General features: G+C 36.3%; 1 protein-coding gene across 1 annotated transcript in view; it reads right to left on the bottom strand.

Annotated features, from left to right (window-relative positions):
• Positions 1 to 312: 312 nt before the first annotated feature.
• LOC106076744 (uncharacterized) overlaps positions 313 to 23,030 on the bottom strand; it is a 36,053-nt gene continuing 13,335 nt past the window's right edge. Inside the window, exons 4-17 of the mRNA XM_056045206.1 lie at positions 17,217 to 17,358; positions 16,237 to 16,460; positions 14,716 to 14,793; positions 14,279 to 14,448; positions 13,057 to 13,112; positions 11,352 to 11,463; positions 8,901 to 9,071; positions 8,182 to 8,320; positions 6,787 to 6,909; positions 6,016 to 6,064; positions 5,761 to 5,892; positions 4,347 to 4,442; positions 2,276 to 2,422; positions 313 to 1,202 (exon numbers count right to left, since the gene is read on the bottom strand). Of these exons, the coding sequence (XP_055901181.1) occupies positions 1,030 to 1,202; positions 2,276 to 2,422; positions 4,347 to 4,442; positions 5,761 to 5,892; positions 6,016 to 6,064; positions 6,787 to 6,909; positions 8,182 to 8,320; positions 8,901 to 9,071; positions 11,352 to 11,463; positions 13,057 to 13,112; positions 14,279 to 14,448; positions 14,716 to 14,793; positions 16,237 to 16,460; positions 17,217 to 17,358 (1,812 nt within the window). The 3' untranslated portion in view covers positions 313 to 1,029. The remainder of the gene's footprint in view (positions 1,203 to 2,275; positions 2,423 to 4,346; positions 4,443 to 5,760; positions 5,893 to 6,015; positions 6,065 to 6,786; positions 6,910 to 8,181; positions 8,321 to 8,900; positions 9,072 to 11,351; positions 11,464 to 13,056; positions 13,113 to 14,278; positions 14,449 to 14,715; positions 14,794 to 16,236; positions 16,461 to 17,216; positions 17,359 to 23,030) is intronic.

The following is a 23,030-nucleotide window of genomic DNA, read 5'->3' as shown; positions in this document are numbered from 1 at the left end:
CACTGATGTTTAAAACCTCTTTATGTGGCTGGTGAGATCTATGTTAGTCTGGATTGTTTGGTTACACACTGGGCAGGTTATTCCAGCTGGAGCTAGCGTCGTTCGTTGAGTGGATGAGTAACATTTACATACCATAGTTTGGCTATTAATGTCTACAATCAATGACATAGAGATGGTTGGAGATTTGTTGCATATTTCACAGGCACTAGGCAGAAAACGTAACTTAAAGTAGTTAGGCTACACTGGTCATACCACTAAATATAACATCTTTTAACGAAAAGTTGTATACATGGAAATCTATGAATTAATTTAGAGTCCACTTTTTCAATAATTTATTTACAAATATAAAAAACTGTATAATGATATGCGATAGTCAACAATAAAACTGAAGACACTTGAAGTCCTAGGATTAGATCTAGATGTGAACCCAGACTCTGAGCAACAGCTACATCATATCCTTGTAATTTCTGAACAAATTGGTGTCAAGATATCTCTGTGTCATGACTGACATAAACAATAACAGAAAAAAATAATACATAAATATTATTGACATATTCGAGATATTAATACTCTCTAAGAACCATTAAATATAAACAATACTGCTTGAACTATTCATGTATCATATATATTAGTATCGCATATACTATAAAAAATACGTTCCCATTGAGTGCAAGTTATGGAGTAAGTCTTTCTTTGCTTCAATGAAATGATAATTAAAACTGTCAAAACAAAAACAAAATAGAACATTTTTAAAAATCAATTCCTACTTTAAGTTTAAAAAAATATTAAAAATTGTATTGGTTTAGATTTAATCAGATTGGTTTCAATCGGATTGAATAGGATAGAATTGGGTTGGCTAGATTAGGGATCGAACCAACCAGATTTGCGTTACAAACGCAACGCTCTATCAACTTTGCTGCCAGTTTTAGAAATGCGCAGACTTCTAATTTTTTCTTCCACACAACCATTAAGAGTGTATAAACTAACAATAGAAATGTACAAAGAAATGTCATTATATTTCATTATATATCAAGAAATAACATGGCATGTGAAAATTGTAAGAATATTCAATAACAACAATATGTATAGTCCTTTCGGCACCAGGCTGCCAACTCCGCAGATTTGACAGCAGCTCTGAGTATTGCCCTTGCAGGATGCGATGGACGAACACAGATTTCTGTCTTTATCGCCGTACTCACAACCTGCATAGAAATGTGTAGAAGTCTGCAATTTCAAATACAACTTGAGAATGAAGGAAAAATGGAAAGAGAACATAAGAAGGAAATCGCTAAGAACATAAAAAAAAAAAGATGTCTGCTGGCTATACACACCATCAGAACTATCCGCAAGGGAGTGTACTTAAACTAACCGATTTCGAGTAATGCGTAGATTACCTCCCTTTGTTGATAAGACATGACTTACTGCTAAATATGTTTCATATCTCTACTATTAAAGATTTTTATCTATGGTGAAAAATACTTTAAATCAGTGGCATCACTAGGGGTGTGCAGTCCGCAACGGTTGACACCCATTGAAAAGGTGTCCGAGAATCAAATTTATAAGCGCGTGTATTTACATCGTATGTATCGTCTAAGAAATTATTTAGTTTACAAATAATAATTGCACTGGGAGTTTAGTAAAGGTGGAGGAATATGTCCCTTTTATTAGATTTTATGTGATGCTTGGTGCCTTACAAACTTCTTTAGATGACGTCATGAGGGTTATTATCATCTGTACAATTCGAATAATTCATAATATTATATTCTACCTAATAATAATGTGTTTCATTAGAAGAACCCAATATATTTTTTTCTTTTTGAATTTCCAATTACGAAAATCTCATGGTGGTTTGATATTCATTTGTTATTAAATCTAAATCTAGGTGACCCTACCAGGATACAATACCTTCAGATTTGCAATCAAGAGTCGAATTACAGGATAACTCTTTCAAAAGAAATAAAAGAACTCGAACATATGAACTATTTATGCAATAAAAGTATTCCTTTGCTTATTACGTCTTGTGGGGCGATCTTTTCCCTTTACATTACTTTCAGAGACATTACTTTCAGAGACATTACTTTCAGAGACATTACTTTCAGAGACATTACTTTCAGAGACATTACTTTCAGAGACTTTTCTTTCAGATATGTAGAGAACTTTCAATGCTGGGGGAAAGCATGGGCGGTAAATTTGCCAGTGCTGGGCTGCCCACTCGTCAAGACTTGTCTCTCTTCCAGTGTTATGATTGAATGAATGATTTTGTTTTTACTATTACCTGTAATGTTTGTAGCCTTCAAGGAGCAGGACATGCAACAAGCTCTCTGAACTTCGGGAAAGTAGCAAATGTTTTCTGAAGCAAGCATCACACTTTGACACGTGTACCTCATGTAGCTGAAGGTTGCTTGGTTCTGACACGTGGGATCTGCAACATACAAGAGTAAGTCTGTAAGTTGTTATGTAAAGAGTCTTAAAACATGGCGAAAAATACAATAAATTGGGTCATTTCTGCTTGGTACGTCACATTGGCTGCAAGCATTCTTATAAATTCTTTGACTGACGTGGTACCCTCAACATCTTCCCAATCAATGTCAATCTTTTTTCTACCATTTCTTTCTTCCAGCCAAAAGGGTAGGGACATCGTAGCTCAAGACACTTTAATAAAAAGGGACGAATATCTTTTCATTCCGACAACATTTATCCAAAAGTTCCCACATGAACGAGACGAACAGGCCCTTTCCTGGGCTCCTTGAGTCATTGCCCGACTCCTACGTAGGTTCAGACGGACAAGGTATTCATCATCATCATCATCAAATTCCACTTGAGTGAGGGCTTGAGAGGCTCGAATCCTCTCTTGTAAAAGCCCTGGACAGAAACCCTGCTGTCTTGCGTAGTGCATAAATGTCGCCATACAGGTCGAGAATTTTTGGTTTCGCAGACCTGTCGAGACGGAGATCAGCAAGTCTGGGGCAGTCAAACAGAATATGAGGCACGGTTTCCTCTTCTTCCCCGCAGCGGGGCACCGTAAATTAAAAATTTGCTTATAGCCGTGAGAAATATGAACCAACAGGCTAAGATAGCTTGCTCAGACCTGTACAGCTTCCACCACGGGGAAGTGCGGTCAGGGCGCCTCATGTGCTCCCAGACTCGACGGGCTTTTTGGGACTTGTCCCAGCACTCAAACCACTTTTCCATTTCTGTGTTTTGAATTATAGCCAGAGCATAATGAAAACGTACAGCCTGTTCACTGGGTGAATTTAGCCCTACCTGGTGGGCCAAGGAGTCTGCAATAGTGTTGCCAGTCACACCTATGTAACTCGGTACCCACTGCATTATTACAGGGGTGTCATAGCGTTGCTTTATGTTGTGTTCTTTCATACTTGTATTCCCTTTTAAAAGATTGTATCTCGGTAAGGGACGTTATTTATAAATCTTTTAGAAAGTCATACCCGTTAATGAAACAGCTTTTCTTGTTCCCTCCCCTTCCTTTTTAAACTGGATGATTTTCTTTGTATTTGTGTTGAAATATTTTTTTTAGTATTTCTCATTTAGATTATATTATAACACAACGTCCAAAAAAAAGGTGCATGAATGTGTGTCTGTAACACACTGTTCAATAAACTGTTGAAGTAGGTTAGATAAAGAAAAAAAAAGCCTTTTGGATGTCCAGCGAAACTATTGGCCTGTGGCTGTGTAATGTTTTGTAAACAAATACACTGGCCAGAAGAAAAAATATTAGTAAGTATATTGGGAGTAAGCGTTACGAATATTTCTAGTATCTACATTTTAAACATTTTCATGGAAGTTTATATAGGAAATGGTGATACATAGGTCAATGAGAGTACCTTGGAGGTTCATAGAATGTTCATCGTAGTTGACTGTTACTATTAACCACATCCCACTACCAGTCAAGCTCTTCTATTGTTTTACTACTTTTATGATTTTATTTCATGTGAATTTTTTTTAACTTTGTTTGTACATTCAATTGACTTTTAGTTTCAAAGCACTAAGCTGCAATCAACCCAACAAATTTAATTTAATTTTCTCAACTCTCAGAAAACGAATTTCTTCTTTTTAATCATTGACTTTCCTAAAAACTCGTGGCTGCTAGGGACCACAGAGATGCTTCATTTTAGTACTATTTGTAAGCTTTGTAGAGACGCATCTATTGCGGCCGGTAGTGAAAGCAAATTTAACAATAATTTGATAGTGTTAATTAAGTTTGTATTTTTGGTTCGAGATATTTAGATACGAGTCTAAAAAAAGGGAGACAAGCTCAAAAGACTTAGCTTTGAAATATTATACTGATGTGTAGAAAAATAAATATTGCAGTGAATAGAAATACATACCTTTGGAAGCGCAAGTTTTGTAGCAGTTTTTCTTTCTTTCAGGAATAAGACAGTCACTGATATTACAGTCCGGTGCATAGTCATATATACCGTACTCTGGAGTTAATAACAAGAATTTAACTATACGATTGTTCATATGTAAATAGTTAGATAGGTATGTATCACACACAAGATGCAATAGTAAACTTCAATATGTAATGAGTAGTAAATATACAGACATAAACAATTAAAACTAAAGAAGACGAATATCGGTAAAATGCAGCTCTTGTGTTATAGCTCTTGTGTTGGATGGCTGCCTGGTCGTGCGGTTTGCGCGCTGGACTGTCGTTCAGATTTATCGATGGTCCAGGGTTCAAACCCTGCCCGCTCCCATCCCCCGTCGTCCTGCGGGAGGTTTGGACTAGGAAGTAATTATCTTCAACTCTGAAGGAACATCCGAAACATGTAAAACAAACAAACAAGCACCTTACTTTGTTAACAAAATATTTCAATATTTATGTGTTATACGAGGGACACAATTTAAACAATACTTCGACTTTCTTTTATTGTTTGAAATATTCTATGATTCGATACGAGAGATTTTCTAAAAAAAAATAAATTATTATTTAACCTAAAGAGTAAGCCAACATTTTTTTTAACTGAAACTTATGGGTACATGTACAGGTGTCCTAAAAGTTTGCTGACCAGTGACTGGAAACAATAATCTTGGAATGCAATCGAGTTATCTCTCGTGAGGCAACGTGTCCATTTATTTTCACTGTGTACTGAAGTTTTGTACTAATTCCAAGAAAATGATAGATCTATTGTTATTTTATTACAGAGAGCAGATCGAGTGGCTAGCACCTGGACAAAAAACTTCATTAATTGTTTACATTTAAGTTCCTCTACAGTTTTTAATGAGAAACCAAATATAACGAAAAAGTAAAGGAGCCACAATACTTAAAATACTTATCCATAACAAATATAAAAACAAAACCTAATGAAATACAGAAGCCCCAAAGATAGAGGCACATTTCTTATTACATACGCTAGAACAAATTCGTACAAGTTCTCCTTCTTCCCTAGTGCCATTAGAGAATGGAATGGATTGCTTGAATTCGCCAGGAAAACCAACGAATTGGAAGAGTTTAGTCATTGATTAACATGCATGACTAGATTGACACATGAAATGAGTAGGACGTAGGTATCTTCATTTTTGAAGTAACGTCTGTATTCTTATAATATAAGATAAGAAAAGAAAGACATTGAAATGTAGGTCTCCTCGTATATTGATATTTCAAGAAATACAAACGGTGGTGGAAGAGAGGCAAAGAGTATAAGCTTTACATCCTCTGCACTCACATATCACAAGTTCTGAATGGTGTATTTAGTTTTACTTCCTAATTATATTACACAGACTCATTCAATTGTTTACCATCAGTGGTTGTAGTTGTTGTGGTAGTCGTTACAACATAATCTTTGCAGGTATATGGGCAGTATCTCCTGAGCTCTGCATCTTCACAGGATTGGTATGTGCAGTTGGACAAAAGATCATCAACTAAACAATCTGAGAAAAATATGTACCTTTAATAAACATCGTATTTGTTTGATCAAATCAAGTCAAAAATTCCATTTAGATCAATTTTATATAATGTTGAGATTAAGATAAAATTCCCTATTATGGACTTACCTTTCACCTTAGATATTGTATCATTTATACATGCTCCTTGCCAACAGATCTGGAATGTAAAAATCATGTACGTAAATAGTACAGAGGTTAGTCCGAATGAGACTAGATGCAATTAGAGATAAAAAAGTATATATATATATATTCTGTTCTTTCCTATTAATAAATATTTAAGATATGTTCAATTACAATTTAAGTCAGAACCTGAAGGGTGGAGAGTGATCTCAAAATCAATATATATATAGAGAGAGAGATAGATAGATATATAGATATAGATATAGATATATATGTGTTTGTGTGTGTGTATGTATGTCTACGTTAAGATCTAGACATTATATTAACAATGCTGCCTCTAACTATTTTCCTGTAATATTTTCATTCAAATATCTAGAACTAACAAAATACGGCGAATGTCAGCCATATTATTTGTATGCCAGTCCCGGAAGAATAAAGAACAATCGAATGAACTCTGACAATTGGTTGCTCCTTTTAAGTAAAGTACGGAACCTGGCCATTCAGTTTCATTGAGATGTGAATAGTAAATTGACAAAAATCTTTACAACATTTGTGTTTCCCTCTATCAATAAAGATGTTAAGAAAGCAAATAAAACAAAATGTATCTTCTACAAATTTCTATTTCAGTATTTGTGACCCCATGGTTGTGTAACTTACGGCATGATACGCATGTGGGTGACGCGGAATTTTCTAAATTAAAAAAAATGTAAAGAAAAGAGAAGAATGATTATCACCTGCCTATGTTTACGTACTTCTCACCTTGCCGCACCCACAAGTTGTTCCAGTCAGAGCCGGCTGTGCGTAGCAAAATCTTTTGTCGGTATACTCTGGCTTGTAGCAGAATAGTTTGGTGCAGATATCGGATGTTTTGACATACAGCTCCTTTAACACACAATTCGAAATTTTGATTACACATATACCTACTACTATACCTAAATAGAGGACCACAGTTATATAGGCCTACCTCCTACTACTATACTTAAATATAGGACCACAGTTATATAGGCCTACCTCCTACTACTATATCTAAATATAGGACCACAGTTATATAGGCCTACCTCCTACTACTATATCTAAATATAGGACCACAGTTATATAGGCCTACCTCCTACTACTATATCTAAATATAGGACCACAGTTATATAGGCCTACCTCCTACTACTATAACTAAATATAGGACCACAGTTATATAGACCCACCTTCTACTTCTATACTTAAATATAGGACCACAGTTATATAGGCCTACCTCCTACTACTATACTTAATTATAGGACCACAGTCATATAGGCCTACCTCCTACTACTATAACTAAATATAGGACCACAGTTATATAGGCCTACCTCCTACTACTATAACTAAATATAGGACCACAGTTATATAGGCCAACTTCCTACTACTATACTTAAATATAGGACCACAGTTATATAGACCCACCTTCTACTACTATAACTATATATAGGACCTCAGTTATATAGGCCTACCTCCTACTACTATACTTAAATATAGGACCACAGTTATATAGGCCTACCTCCTACTACTATACTTAAATATATGACCACAGTTATATAGGCCTACCTCCTACTACTATACTTAAATATAGGACCACAGTTATATAGGCCGACTACTATACTTAAATATAGGACCACAGTTATATAGACCCACCTTCTACTTCTATACTTAAATATAGGACCACAGTTATATAGACCCACCTTCTACTACTATAACTAAATATAGGACCACAGTTATATAGGCCTACCTCCTACTACTATACTGCCGTCAGTGTCCAAGATTCACAAGCATATGAGAATGTAGATATGTCCAGGGAGAGCATCATTCTAATTTCAGAATCAAGGGCTATGTCTTTCTCTTTCTATATTGTTTTAGAGTTTTGCAAGTGCTACCGTGGACTAAACAATCTCTCTATATTTTGTTTATAGGAGGCATTTGTCAATTTTTTTGTTTACTTTTCTTGTTTACTGTTTAAATATTATAAACCGGATCGTACAAATTGAAAACTAAACAAAGTAGACAGTACAGGATTGTAAAAGTCATTAATATTGTTGTCATATATACACTATATACGAATAAATTGTATCTGCTTTTTTTTTTTTTTTTTTTTAAATTGATTAACTATATTACCAATTAGGAGCTTACCAGGCAATTAAAGGAGCCGCCACCATAACGTAATCTACATTGCTCAGCGACGGGATAAATCTGGCCAAGAAGTTCCTGACTAACATCTGGAAAATCTCCGTGGACAGGGAGTGTATCTGATAAACAAGTCTGACCATCTCTGTAGAAATTAAAATATTGGAAAGAATCATAGAATGTTAGAAAATAGCATTTTGAAATGTCATTGTATATACGTCCGTGATTTTTTTTCTAATAATAAAATGTATATTAGTACTAAAGCTTATGTGTCATCAATACACCCGTAAAATGCATTCAAACATCTCTTATATATATATGGCCTCATTCCCTATCGTGGCTTTGGTAATAGGTTTGCCTTATCGGCTGACTTTGACAAATTACTCAAGAGATGTTTGAATGCATTGTACGGTTGTATTGATGACACATAAGCTTTAGTTCAGATAAACATTTTATCTTATTTTTTATATATATATGTGCGTGAGAGAGTGAGAGAGAGAGAGAAATTTCATTACTTGGTTGGGTTACCAATGCCATGCAAGAATATACAAATCATTCGTGCTAATTACCAGAAGTTCATCAGTCTGTTCTCTATGTGTAAACTGTGTGTTGGGTTTTTAGTTGCACAGTTTCTTGTTTGTATCCTTCTGTTTTTTTTTTTTTGTAATAGAAATAAAATAGTTTCGGCTGAACGTAATTTTCCACTTCTGACGGTTCAAACTTACACTGTGTCAGCTAGCTTTGTCACGAATGTTACGATATAGTCAACAGTGCAGTTTGAGAACCTCCACGGGTTCTGGCTGGTAGCTTCTGTACTCCAGCTGGAGGTAGGTGCCATCAGGTATCGGTCAGTCCAAGGGCATGAGTTCCCTTCTCCGTCATGCTTCGCTGACAAACTAGGAAAACAAATAAACAAAAAAAAAGTGAATACTTATAAGATCTACATCCCAGAATCCATCATAAGTCAAATCAAAGTGACAAACCAACAATAAACCAAAACAAGTCTCAGGGAATAACATTTCCATTACATCAATCTTTTCTCAGCAACACAATTGGACATAGGGAAACAAATACAAACCTGCGTATTTGGACTAACTAGGAGTAAAATACACGTATGATGTTTGTAGATAGTTAATGCTACAAAATAATGAAATTGTCATTAGAACGCAGTTTAAAAGTCGCAAAATAAATTAAATTTGTATTTTTTTTTCTTTTGACAAAAATGCATTTAAACCTTGAGGAACATGCTCAAAGAGAATGGCGTGTGTATTTAATTTTAACTTCTTCATTCTGATAGAGTAAGATGTGCAATCTTTAATGACTATAGTAACATTTAAACTAATCATTTAAAAACATAGTTATTACATTTAAAAATTAACTAAGTAAAAAGTCGGAAATAAGACCAAGAAAAAAAATTCTACATTTTTCTGGCCCGGGGGGGGGGGGAGAAGAAGAAGTTGGGGAAGGCTATTCATGTTTCCAACCTTTCTTTAGACCAGCGATGCTCAAACTACGGCCCGCGGGCCAGATCCGGCCCGCGACGTGGTTCAGACCGGCCCGCCAAACCCTTGGCACAAAAGATAGGAAATAGAAAAAAAAATTAAAAAGGTTGAAAAATGTATTTTCTATGTTAGCATTCACTTTTTCTTTGATGGATTTCACTCTAATTTTTCTTCTTGTAGTAGTCACGTTAATTTTTTTTTTAATTATTTTTTTCTGTAAGAACACAAGTTGTTTTTTCGGCGACAAGAATTAACATTTGTTTTAGAGTCTTGGATAGTTCCGCGGCTGTCTTGAGCTAGCCATGTCCTTGACATCTCATGCGTATAACACAGCTCATCTTTTCTGCATCATTGTGATTCATGTTTGGTGCCGTTCCATGAAACATTTGTTCGTTATTGAAAGGGGATGGTCGAAGAAACGAAAATTGGATGTTGAAATTTCCAGGACAAGTGGATCTTTTTTTGTGGAACATAATAAATCAATATGTTTGATCAGTACAGTAATATTTTTAAGTAACATAACATAAAATGCATTCTAAAACAAACCATTGCAAAAATATTGAGGCATTGTTGTCTTGAGCCGCAAAGAAAAGATCGGAAAGTTACGTCAAAAGTTGAGTAGAGTTTTGCGATTGGAGAAAATATTTACCAAGAAGTCAAGAAATGAGTCGGCTGTAATAGAGGTTACAGAGTAGCTCACATTTAAGAAGAGAAATGAAGCATAAAAAAGTGATTGCTGGCAGAGATGGAATAAAATTGTCCATAAAAAAAAAAAAACAACAGTTGTAGCTTTCAGCTTTTCTGACATGAAAATTGCAAACTGAGTGAAAGATGTTAGTGAAAATCCAAATTCAAAACTAAATGACAGAGCAGCAGATTTCGAAATCATTTCTATTGCCGCTGAGGAGTGACACCAACTGGAACTGATTGACTTACAAAGCCAGACTTCCCTGCTTGAGAAATTTCGTCAATGCAGACGATAGATTTCTACACCTTGTTGTCCTCATGAACCTTGCACCTTTCTGAAATTCTGGGTATGATCACAATGTTTACAAGAACTTAATTTAGTGGAAAAACTTTCAGTTACAAGACGCCTGAAACCATTGTTACATATAGACTTATGGGTGTAAGTAGATCTACAGCTTACATGGGATTGTGATAAAACTATTTAAAATGTTTTAGTCTCCATTTCTTTTTTTTTATATCTTTCGTTAATGTGGCCCGCGACACGAGTGTCGGAAATTAAAATGGCCCGCAGGCCGTATAAGGTTGGGCACCACTGCTTTAGACTGAAGATTCCTACATCCTAGGCCTAACCTCTCGCAGGATGTCGGTGGGCGGGGATTCGAATCCTGGGCCATCCAGACGACAGTACATGGCGCATACCACACGACCAGGTGAATGTTTACAAGAAAGATTTGACAGATTTATATGTAAATGTAACTTGCAAATCTGGCGTATGCTTGGCCGTAAGATATTCGCATTAGACTTAAAGTCACCATGGTTCCAAGTTCGAAACCCGCTCGCTAACACCATGCAGGACATTAGGACTAGAATGCAATAATCTTCATTTCTGAAGCGCGGCCCAGTTTTTAACAAGTTGAATAATAAAAAAAATCATATTATTATGTCGATTGGCGTAAAGTATGTAGAAGAATAGTATCACTCTCTCACCTGTGTCCTAATTCGTGTGCAGCAGTCACTATACAAGTAAAGTCAGCCAAATCCTCCACAATGGAGACGCTTGTTCCATCAGTTTTACAAAGTGTTGCGATGTAAGCATACCCTGGTACAAAATAGTTGAAAATGTATAGAAACTTTATAAATTTACTTTTCATTGACCACATTAAAAGTATATCAGTAGATATTACAAGATAGGAAAGAAAGTTAATGTTTTCACACTAAAACTAAGGAGACCCGGTGGGTCTGTGTTTGAATAAGCAATGCAGGTCATAATGGGCAGATTAGATTTTTAAATTTCAAAATGAGTATAGGCTTGACTGTTCATTAAATACGATTCTAAAGACAAAACAGTGAATATTTATATCTACGCCTAGACAAAAAGAAACAGCTTAAAACGTAGACATGAAAATATTCAAATTAATGACTCATTCTCTTTCAATCTACATCTACTGATCCCAAATGTCCGGGTTTTTTGTGCCCCAATGTTCGTGTTCTGTATCCCAATGCCTGTGTTCTGTACCCCTATGTCTGTGTTCTGTACCCCTATGTCCGTGTTCTGTACCCCTATGTCCGTGTTCTGTACCCCTATGTCCGTGTTCTGTACCCCTATGTCCGTGTTCTGTACCCCTATGTCCGTGTTCTGTACCCCAATGTCCGTGTTCTGTACCCCAATGTCCGTGTTCTGTACCCCTATGTCCGTGTTCTGTACCCCTATGTCCGTGTTCTGTACCCCTATGTCCGTGTTCTTTATCCCAATGTCCGTGTTCTGTACCCCTATGTCCGTGTTCTGTACCCCTATGTCCGTGTTTTTGTATCCCAATGCCTGTGTTCTGTACCCCTATGTCCGTGTTCTGTACCCCAATGTCCGTGTTCTGTACCCCTATGTCCGTGTTTTTGTATCCCAATGTCCGTGTTCTGTACCCCTATGTCTGTGTTCTGTACCCCTATGTCCGTGTTTTTGTATCCCAATGCCTGTGTTCTGTACCCCTATGTCCGTGTTCTGTACCCCAATGTCCGTGTTCTGTACCCCTATGTCCGTGTTCTGTACCCCTATGTCCGTGTTCTGTACCCCAATGTCCGTGTTCTGTACCCCTATGTCCGTGTTCTGTACCCCAATGTCCGTGTTTTTGTATCCCAATGCCCGTGTTCTGTACCCCTATGTCCGTGTTCTGTACCCCTATGTCTGTGTTATGTACCCCAATGTCTGTGTTCTGTACCCCAATGCCTGTGTTCTGTATCCCAATGTCTGTGTTCTGTACCCCAATGTCTGTGTTCTGTATCCCAATGTCTGTGTTCTGTACCCCAATGCCTGTGTTCTGTACCCCAATGTCTGTGTTCTGTATCCCAATGTCTGTGTTCTGTACCCCAATGTCTGTGTTCTGTATCCCAATGCCTGTGTTCTGTACCCCAATGTCTGTGTTCTGTATCCCAATGCCTGTGTTCTATATGCAGACGTTCTAAAGGTAAACGCATTTAGATCCATACACTGGATGCATGTAGTATCCTATAACACCCAGGTAAAACTGACACATTAGCATTGATTGATTGTTTTCCTGGATAGTCTAGAACAAGAGGAATGGAGAAAGATGGTAGACCAATCTTGTGTGGTACCCCAGTTATCCAACAGACTAAGGAATAGGTGATAGTGTGAATTTTAATAAGTATAAGCTATTATAAAAACAAAAAATGTGCAAACCTGTAATGTCTGTCGCTGTTCTTACTATGCCACCTAGCATCAACACCAAATCAACACTGAAAAAAAAATTAATTCATTATTACAAAGCTTGTATCAACTTACTCTGTCTGTCTGGTAAAAAGTTTGTACACGTTATTTCTCCCACACCCAATCTCAGATCAATATAATATAACTTTGCGCATTTATTTCTTTTATCTGACAAAAAAAGAATCAATAAGAAGAATTAACCAATCAGGTAATTAATTATTTTGTTTGGTATCTCGAACAATGTAAAGAAATTGTACTTGAATGATAAGGTGGTATAAGTTAAATTAGTCCCCTTTAATTTTGTAAAGAGAAATGTTTGAAACTAACAATAGATAACTATAAAAAAGTAAACTAACAATAGATAACTGTAGCACTTTCTATTTCTGATAACAAATTCACTGGCACAGTGGCTAGTGTGTTGATCTGAAGAGGAAATGGCCGTGGAGTTCGAATTCAGTTCGTTCGCCTTTTTTGTATTATTTTAAAAGCGATCACTCAGACACCACTTCAACGGCAGGTCAAAATATTTGTAATCGCACAGATTTATTATTATTAGTCCCAATCTATAACAAATTTAATGGTATGACTGATCCAAACTGATCGATAAAAAGACGCTTAATATAAGCTTTATTTTTTTTTAAAGTTCTTTTGTAAATATTTTACTTGTTTTAAAACGTACTACAAACCATTCACGCATGGTATGACATTAGAAAACATATTGTTTAAGGCAAAAAAAAAGAAGAATATTTTTATCTCGAAAGGACAAATAAAGATTTGAGATAAATTACCAGTAAATAAATGTTTAATTATTCTTATCAATTATGTTAATTCAGATTTTTAAGATTTCGAAGCTATGCATTTTGGTGTTTTTATCTAAACAAAATGAATCCTTACCAATCGATCAGATAAAAAAATACATTCACCTCACTTATATAGAAGTAAAGTAAAGGTCCTCTTTCAGACCTTGCTATCTATAGGGCAGATGATGTAAAGTTCATCTGTTTCTGAGGCCCACAGTTAATGAGGGTGTCATGTAACCAGCACAACGACCAACTTTTCCCCAACTAAAGTCAGGTACTCCTGAACTAAGAGTCGCCCAAATAAAATATCCCAGTCTTCATCAGGATTCGAACCCCGGGTTCGGAAGCCAAGCGTTTTACCGCTCAGCCACCACACCTCCACAGCACTTACATACCCGACGAATAACATTGCATGGTCATAAGGAAAACTTAGATCTCTGCCAGTAGTAGTGGACAGAAAATTTGAGAAAACCCTCAGAGCGTTATCTGCATCCATTGTTTCTTTAGCATCCAATGAAGGCAGGACCAATTGACTTTTTGTAGTCAACGGAAGAATACTCGCATTCTACAACAAGAAAAAATACAAAAAAAATACTTTAAACAAATTATTATTTATTAAGAGAAAATGGTTTTCATAATTAATTTTCAAAAGACCAAAAGTAATTTACTCCCCCAAATCTACCCAGACACAAATTTTCAATTGATTTTCTAGATCTAAGTATGAACTACTGACAGATGGATTGAAAAAAAAAACAAAAGCGATTTTTCCGCTAAAACTATGTTTTACTTAAAAATGTTTGTACTGTTCCCCTAGAAAGTATCACGTGACTACCTTAAAGACGACAACTTTTGACAAGCGAACTCTTAGTCGGAGGTTTTCAGCGGGAAAGTTCTGATATATCAGGTCAATCTGGAAATAGAGAAAAAAAAAAAAGACAATACATCTTTTATGCTGTAAAGTTGAAGAGATTATTTTAAAGATTTGATAGCTACTGGTGTCATAGTACTGTTGAAAGCATCATAGTGCTCAACGTGACAAGCCTTAATCCAACATTAATTTGTATCGTCCTGTTTTTGGCCTATATTTGACTTATCTGGCAAGGTTATTGGTCAACCTTCTTAGGTAACTCAGGCAGCTGCTGTAGATAACAGATTCAACACAACCTTCTTCGAATGGGGGAGAAGTTTGTGTGGAGAAGGGACTACAAACAAAAGATTTATTTTTTTTCAGAATTTGGACAATTTCAGTGAGACAAAAAGTTGGGAACAGAGAGAAAGAAAGTATACAAAACAAACAAAAAAAGATTCATTTTGTTTTGGTCTTTGAAAAATAAAGAGAAATAAAAACTGCCTAGTATAGTGGCGTAGCTAGGAATTGAGTATCATTTGGTTGCCCGGTGGATTGACCTCTTTGGAGGCTCCTGCATTCTGACATTCGACATCATGACATGAGATAATGGGGTAATATTTAATGTAAAAAAAAATTTAACACTCATTTTGGGGACCTTCAAGTGGGTGCCCTTGGGTTTTTCAAATTTGCCCCATCATCCCCCCACCATAGCTACGCCATATTAATTTGGTTATTCACTTGTGTCTTTTTGATCACCTTCTTATCACATCTTGACTTTAAAGAAAGTTTGAGGCAAAAGTAAGAATGAAAAAAAAACTAGAGACACATTTCTTATTCTTAACTCTAGAACAAGTTCATACAAGTGATCCTTCTTCCCTAGTGCCATTAGAGAATGCAATGGGCTAACGACTTAGCAGAGTTTAAGTCATTAAACATACATGACTAGATTGACAAAATAAATGCGTAGGACGTAATTATCTTCTTTTATGAAGTAATTTCTGTTATCTATAAGATAAGATAAGATAAGGTAAGATTTATTTTGAGGATTTTATTAAATTCTCCTGGCTTTCTAAAACCAAGGAAAAGAGAGGCAGACAGAAGAGGTCATAGAAAGACGACAACCAGAATTGGACGGGCCTGTTGATGGAAGAGACTGTAATCCTGGCCAAGAGACAGAGGCGGCGAATAGACAGATATGTTCAACAGATCATGTGTGGTACTCTCATGGCTCAGTTGATTAAGCGACAGGTGAAGTTGGTGGTAATGTAAAGTTTATTGTATCTTCAGTCAGAGGCGTAGTGAGCAAAACTTTATTGGCACCCCCCCCCCCCATTTTCCACATAGAAATATAGGCTTACAAATAAAAAGTATTTAAAAACATTATAATACAAATAACCTTAGAACTAAAATATCTACAATATGTATTTTTGCTCTGCGTGTAGCACCCGGGGCATCGTGCCCCCTTTGCCTCCCTGTCTCTACGCCTCTGCGTTGAGTGCTTACCCCTGTAAAAATGAAGGCGTAGTATTGTTGAATAGCTTTTAGAATTTCTTCATCACTTTTCAAACTACGAGAAATAGAGTATCTGTTGAAATCTACAAATGCCGACACATCAATGTAATACGTAGACATGGACTGGCGCTTGCTTCTTTCAAGTCTGTCCCCATGGAGATCTCCGAGGTCAAGGTCATATTCTTTCATAAGCGTGAAAGAGATGTTGTCTGGGGCTGGAAACAATAATACATAAGATGTGGGCTTACTTATAAATTGGGGCAAAACTACACTTTGAAGATGTACTAAATATTACGCTAGCATATATCTAGATCGACGTGTGAATTTAATCTACGTGGCTCAATCTTCTGTAGGTGAGGTAGTTGGAGGTGTCACAATGTCCATTTCAAATCTGGTTTTTAAAATCAATTTTTTTAAACAAATATTTTTTCTACATGTAAATATTTGTGGAAGATTATTCAGGGAATATTCGTCAATGGACCTCATTCACCAAAACGAACGGTCACCTGATAATATGGATAAAACACAGAAAACACTGTCACGTGATAACCATTGTTGATTAAAATTATATCGTAATTTGTATAGAAGAAAAAGAGAAGCATCTGACTTAATGTTGTTTGTTTACGATTGGTGAATGAGGTCCATTCGCTTTGTTGACAAATGTTATGTTTTACTTTATGTAATGCACTAATGTAAAATGAAATTCCTAGAGGTTAATAAAGTATTTTTATTTTTATCATTATTGAGATTTAAAAAAAAAAGATAAAAATTATTCTTTGGCACTGCCAGAACCATTTAAAGATTTAAAGGAAAGTAAACTCATCAATTTTTCTGACAAATTTTCGATTGATATGGCAGGTTGGCAATATTAGGCCTACTAGCCTCTGTCAGTTAACGGGAGTCCTCCTTCGAAGGCTCATTGCAAATAAATCATGAAGTATTGTTCATATCCACGGTTCGCCTGTACTTACTAAGAAAGCCGAAATCTGTTGCTCTGATAGGCGTCACGACTGGCGTCACTTCGTAGCTATCATCTGATTGGCTGGTTTCCCGTTTAGATCTAGTGCTAGGCTTGATGGAGTATCTGACGTCATCTTGTTGGAATTCTCCTCTCTTTTAAAATAAAAGTTTGAAAAAAGTAGGAAGAAAATTAAAAGACTAAGCAACTACATGAGTTCATTCATATTGCTAATAAACCACTGCCTTGGAGATTTGGGAGCCCTTCAAATGTGAAGACTTGGATCTACTAGACCAGAACAAACAAAAAAAAAGACACTTTCAGTTTAAAAGTACCCCATTAAAGACAAGACTAACCATAAACAGGACCGTATTTATCAATAGGCAACGCAAGCTGTAGTTTAGGGCCCAAGGAATATATAGCACTGACATATGATATCTGGACTTATAACTGGTTCTCAAATGTCCCCATATCTCAATTAACTAAGGGCCTTTTTAGAGGGCAGTTCACAAATAAAATCCTAATTTGTATGAAATAAGCCTTTGTATTAAAATAAAATCGTTGAAATTACGGAGTACAAATATTCACACTTCGAACTATAGCGTTACAGTATGTATTAGTTATAAATGTATTTAATTTTTTTCCGGTGTCCTTCTTTTTCTATTAAAATTTCTGGTGTTATAATAAAAAAAATAATTTGTGCATTTTATTAAAAACGTATATATATATATATATATATATATATATATATATATATATATATATATATATATATATGACATTAAAAAATATAGCAAACAAAATGTACACAATTTAATTTATAAATGTAAACTGATCTATTAAAAATTGATGCGTTTTTTTTTGTTTTTTTTTCGATTGAACTACACTCCCGTATTTACCGACACTTCTAATTGCTATACTTCCTAATAGACATAGAGGGATGTGTGGCACAGTCGCTAAATCCGCTTGACTTCCTATTAAGGCATAAGAGTCCAAATCCAGACTTGAGGTGACTTTTGTTCTCTAAGCGATTAAGGGCAGTGTCAATTTAGTTTTTTATTGAACGTTTCTTGTAGTCCGGATGACCTTTGTTGAGTGATTGGACTTTAGCGCAATGAGCAGGATATAGATTGGAGTTTAATGCAATGAGCAGGATATAGATTGGAGTTTAATGCAATGAGCAGGATATAGATTGGAGTTTAGTGCAATGAGCAGGATATAGAATGGAGTTTAATGCAATGAGCAGGATATAGATTGGAGTTTAGCGCAATGAGCAGGATATAGATTGGAGTTTAGTGCAATGAGCAGGATATAGATTGGAGTTTAGTGCAATGAGCAGGCTATAGATTGGAGTTTAGTACAATGAGCAGGATATAGATTGGAGTTTAGCGCAATTAGCAGGATATAGATTGGACTTTAGCGCAATGAGCAAGATATAGATTGGACTTTAGCGCAATGAGTAGGATATAGATTGGACTTTAGCGCAATGAGCAGGATATAGATTGGACTTTAGCGCAATGAGCAGGATATAGATTGGACTTTAGCGCAATGAGCAGGATATAGATTGGACTTTAGCGCAATGAGCAGGATATAGATTGGACTTTAGCGCAATGAGCAGGATATAGATTGGACTTTAGCGCAATGAGCAGGATATAGATTGGACTTTAGCGCAATGAGCAGGATATAGATTTTATATTAGCGCAATGAGCAGGATATAGATTGGACTTTAGCGCAATGAGCAGGATATAGATTGGACTTTGGCGCAATGAGCAGGATATAGATTGGACTTTAGCGCAATGAGCAGGATATAGATTGGACTTTAGCGCAATGAGCAGGATATAGATTGGAGTTTAGTACAATGAGCAGGATATAGATTAGACTTTAGCGCAATGAGCAGGATATAGATTGGACTTTAGCGCAATGAGCAGGATATAGATTGGACTTTAGCGCAATGAGCAGGATATAGAAGGGACTTTAGCGCAATGAGCAGGATATAGATTGGAGTTTAGTGCAATGAGCAGGATATAGATTGGAGTTTAGTACAATGAGCAGGATATACATTGGAGTTTAGTGCAATGAGCAGGATATAGATTGGACTTTAGCGCAATGAGCAGGATATAGATTGGACTTTAGCGCAATGAGCAGGATATAGATTGGAGTTTAGTGCAATGAGCAGGATATAGATTGGAGTTTAGTACAATGAGCAGGATATAGATTGGAGTTTAATGCAATGAGCAGGATATAGATTGGAGTTTAATGCAATGAGCAGGATATAGATTGGAGTTTAATGCAATGAGCAGGATATAGATTGGAGTTTAGTGCAAAGAGCAGGATATAGATTGGAGTTTAATGCAATGAGCAGGATATAGATTGGACTTTAGCGCAATGAGCAGGATATAGATTGGAGTTTAGTGCAATGAGCAGGATATAGATTGGAGTTTAGTGCAATGAGCAGGATATAGATTGGAGTTTAGTACAATGAGCAGGATATAGATTGGAGTTTAGTGCAATGAGCAGGATATAGATTGGACTTTAGCGCAATGAGCAGGATATAGATTGGACTTTAGCGCAATGAGCAGGATATAGATTGGACTTTAGCGCAATGAGCAGGATATAGATTGGACTTTAGCGCAATGAGCAGGATATAGATTGGACTTTGGCGCAATGAGCAGGATATAGATTGGACTTTAGCGCAATGAGCAGGATATAGATTGGACTTTAGCGCAATGAGCAGGATTTAGATTGGACTTTAGCGAAATGAGCAGGATATAGATTGGATATTAGCGCAATGAGCAGGATATAGATTGGAGTTTAATGCAATGAGCAGGATATAGATTGGAGTTTAGTGCAAAGAGCAGGATATAGATTGGAGTTTAATGCAATGAGCAGGATATAGATTGGACTTTAGCGCAATGAGCAGGATATAGATTGGAGTTTAGTGCAATGAGCAGGATATAGATTGGAGTTTAGTGCAATGAGCAGGATATAGATTGGAGTTTAGTACAATGAGCAGGATATAGATTGGAGTTTAGTGCAATGAGCAGGATATAGATTGGACTTTAGCGCAATGAGCAGGATATAGATTAGACTTTAGCGCAATGAGCAGGATATAGATTGGACTTTAGCGCAATGAGCAGGATATAGATTGGACTTTAGCGCAATGAGCAGGATATAGATTGGACTTTGGCGCAATGAGCAGGATATAGATTGGACTTTAGCGCAATGAGCAGGATATAGATTGGACTTTAGCGCAATGAGCAGGATTTAGATTGGACTTTAGCGAAATGAGCAGGATATAGATTGGATATTAGCGCAATGAGCAGGATATAGATTGGAGTTTAATGCAATGAGCAGGATATAGATTGGAGTTTAATGCAATGAGCAGGATATAGATTGGAGTTTAATGCAATGAGCAGGATATAGATTGGAGTTTAGTGCAAAGAGCAGGATATAGATTGGAGTTTAATGCAATGAGCAGGATATAGATTGGACTTTAGCGCAATGAGCAGGATATAGATTGGAGTTTAGTGCAATGAGCAGGATATAGATTGGAGTTTAGTACAATGAGCAGGATATAGATTGGAGTTTAGTGCAATGAGCAGGATATAGATTGGACTTTAGCGCAATGAGCAGGATATAGATTGGACTTTAGCGCAATGAGCAGGATATAGATTGGACTTTAGCGCAATGAGCAGGATATAGATTGGACTTTAGCGCAATGAGCAGGATATAGATTGGACTTTGGCGCAATGAGCAGGATATAGATTGGACTTTAGTGCAATGAGCAGGATATAGATTGGACTTTAGCGCAATGAGCAGGATTTAGATTGGACTTTAGCGAAATGAGCAGGATATAGATTGGATATTAGCGCAATGAGCAGGATATAGATTGGAGTTTAATGCAATGAGCAGGATATAGATTGGAGTTTAGTGCAAAGAGCAGGATATAGATTGGAGTTTAATGCAATGAGCAGGATATAGATTGGACTTTAGCGCAATGAGCAGGATATAGATTGGAGTTTAGTGCAATGAGCAGGATATAGATTGGAGTTTAGTGCAATGAGCAGGATATAGATTGGAGTTTAGTACAATGAGCAGGATATAGATTGGAGTTTAGTGCAATGAGCAGGATATAGATTGGAGTTTAGTGCAATGAGCAGGATATAGATTAGACTTTAGCGCAATGAGCAGGATATAGATTGGACTTTAGCGCAATGAGCAGGATATAGATTGGACTTTAGCGCAATGAGCAGGATATAGAAGGGACTTTAGCGCAATGAGCAGGATATAGATTGGAGTTTAGTGCAATGAGCAGGATATAGATTGGAGTTTAGTACAATGAGCAGGATATAGATTGGAGTTTAGTGCAATGAGCAGGATATAGATTGGACTTTAGCGCAATGAGCAGGATATAGATTGGACTTTAGCGCAATGAGCAGGATATAGATTGGACTTTAGCGCAATGAGCAGGATATAGAAGGGACTTTAGCGCAATGAGCAGGATATAGATTGGAGTTTAGTGCAATGAGCAGGATATAGATTGGAGTTTAGTACAATGAGCAGGATATAGATTGGAGTTTAGTGCAATGAGCAGGATATAGATTGGACTTTAGCGCAATGAGCAGGATATAGATTGGAGTTTAGTGCAATGAGCAGGATATAGATTGGAGTTTAGTACAATGAGCAGGATATAGATTGGAGTTTAATGCAATGAGCAGGATATAGATTGGAGTTTAGTGCAATGAGCAGGATATAGATTGGAGTTTAGTACAATGAGCAGGATATAGATTGGAGTTTAGTACAATGAGCAGGATATAGATTGGAGTTTAGTGCAATGAGCAGGATATAGATTGGAGTTTAGTACAATGAGCAGGATATAGATTGGAGTTTAGTACAATGAGCAGGATATAGATTGGAGTTTAGTGCAATGAGCAGGATATAGATTGGAGTTTAGTACAATGAGCAGGATATAGATTGGAGTTTAGTACAATGAGCAGGATATAGATTGGAGTTTAGTGCAATGAGCAGGATATAGATTGGAGTTTAGTACAATGAGCAGGATATAGATTGGAGTTTAATACAATGAGCAGGATTTAGATTGGAGTTTAATACAATGAGCAGGATATAGATTGGAGTTTAGTACAATGAGCAGGATATAGATTGGAGTTTAATACAATGAGCAGGATATAGATTGGAGTTTAGTACAATGAGCAGGATATAGATTGGAGTTTAATACAATGAGCAGGATATAGATTGGAGTTTAGTACAATGAGCAGGATATAGATTGGAGTTTAATACAATGAGCAGGATATAGATTGGAGTTTAGTACAATGAGCAGGATATAGATTGGAGTTTAATACAATGAGCAGGATATAGATTGGAGTTTAGTACAATGAGCAGGATATAGATTGGAGTTTAATACAATGAGCAGGATTTAGATTGGAGTTTAATACAATGAGCAGGATATAGATTGGAGTTTAGTACAATGAGCAGGATATAGATTGGAGTTTAATACAATGAGCAGGATATAGATTGGAGTTTAGTACAATGAGCAGGATATAGATTGGAGTTTAATACAATGAGCAGGATATAGATTGGAGTTTAGTACAATGAGCAGGATATAGATTGGAGTTTAATACAATGAGCAGGATATAGATTGGAGTTTAGTACAATGAGCAGGATATAGATTGGAGTTTAGTGCAATGAGAAAGTGCACTATTCCAAAGCAATTAAAAAATCATTATACCACAGAAAATAATACACGAAACTGCAATCGCCATGTCTAACTTTCGACCATAAGCTTTTGTCAAACCTGTCTCATTTGTTT

Source organism: Biomphalaria glabrata, chromosome 10, assembly GCF_947242115.1.
Source record: "Biomphalaria glabrata chromosome 10, xgBioGlab47.1, whole genome shotgun sequence".
Taxonomy (NCBI): Eukaryota; Metazoa; Mollusca; class Gastropoda; family Planorbidae; genus Biomphalaria; species Biomphalaria glabrata.
This window is presented reverse-complemented; position numbering and strand designations above follow the sequence as displayed.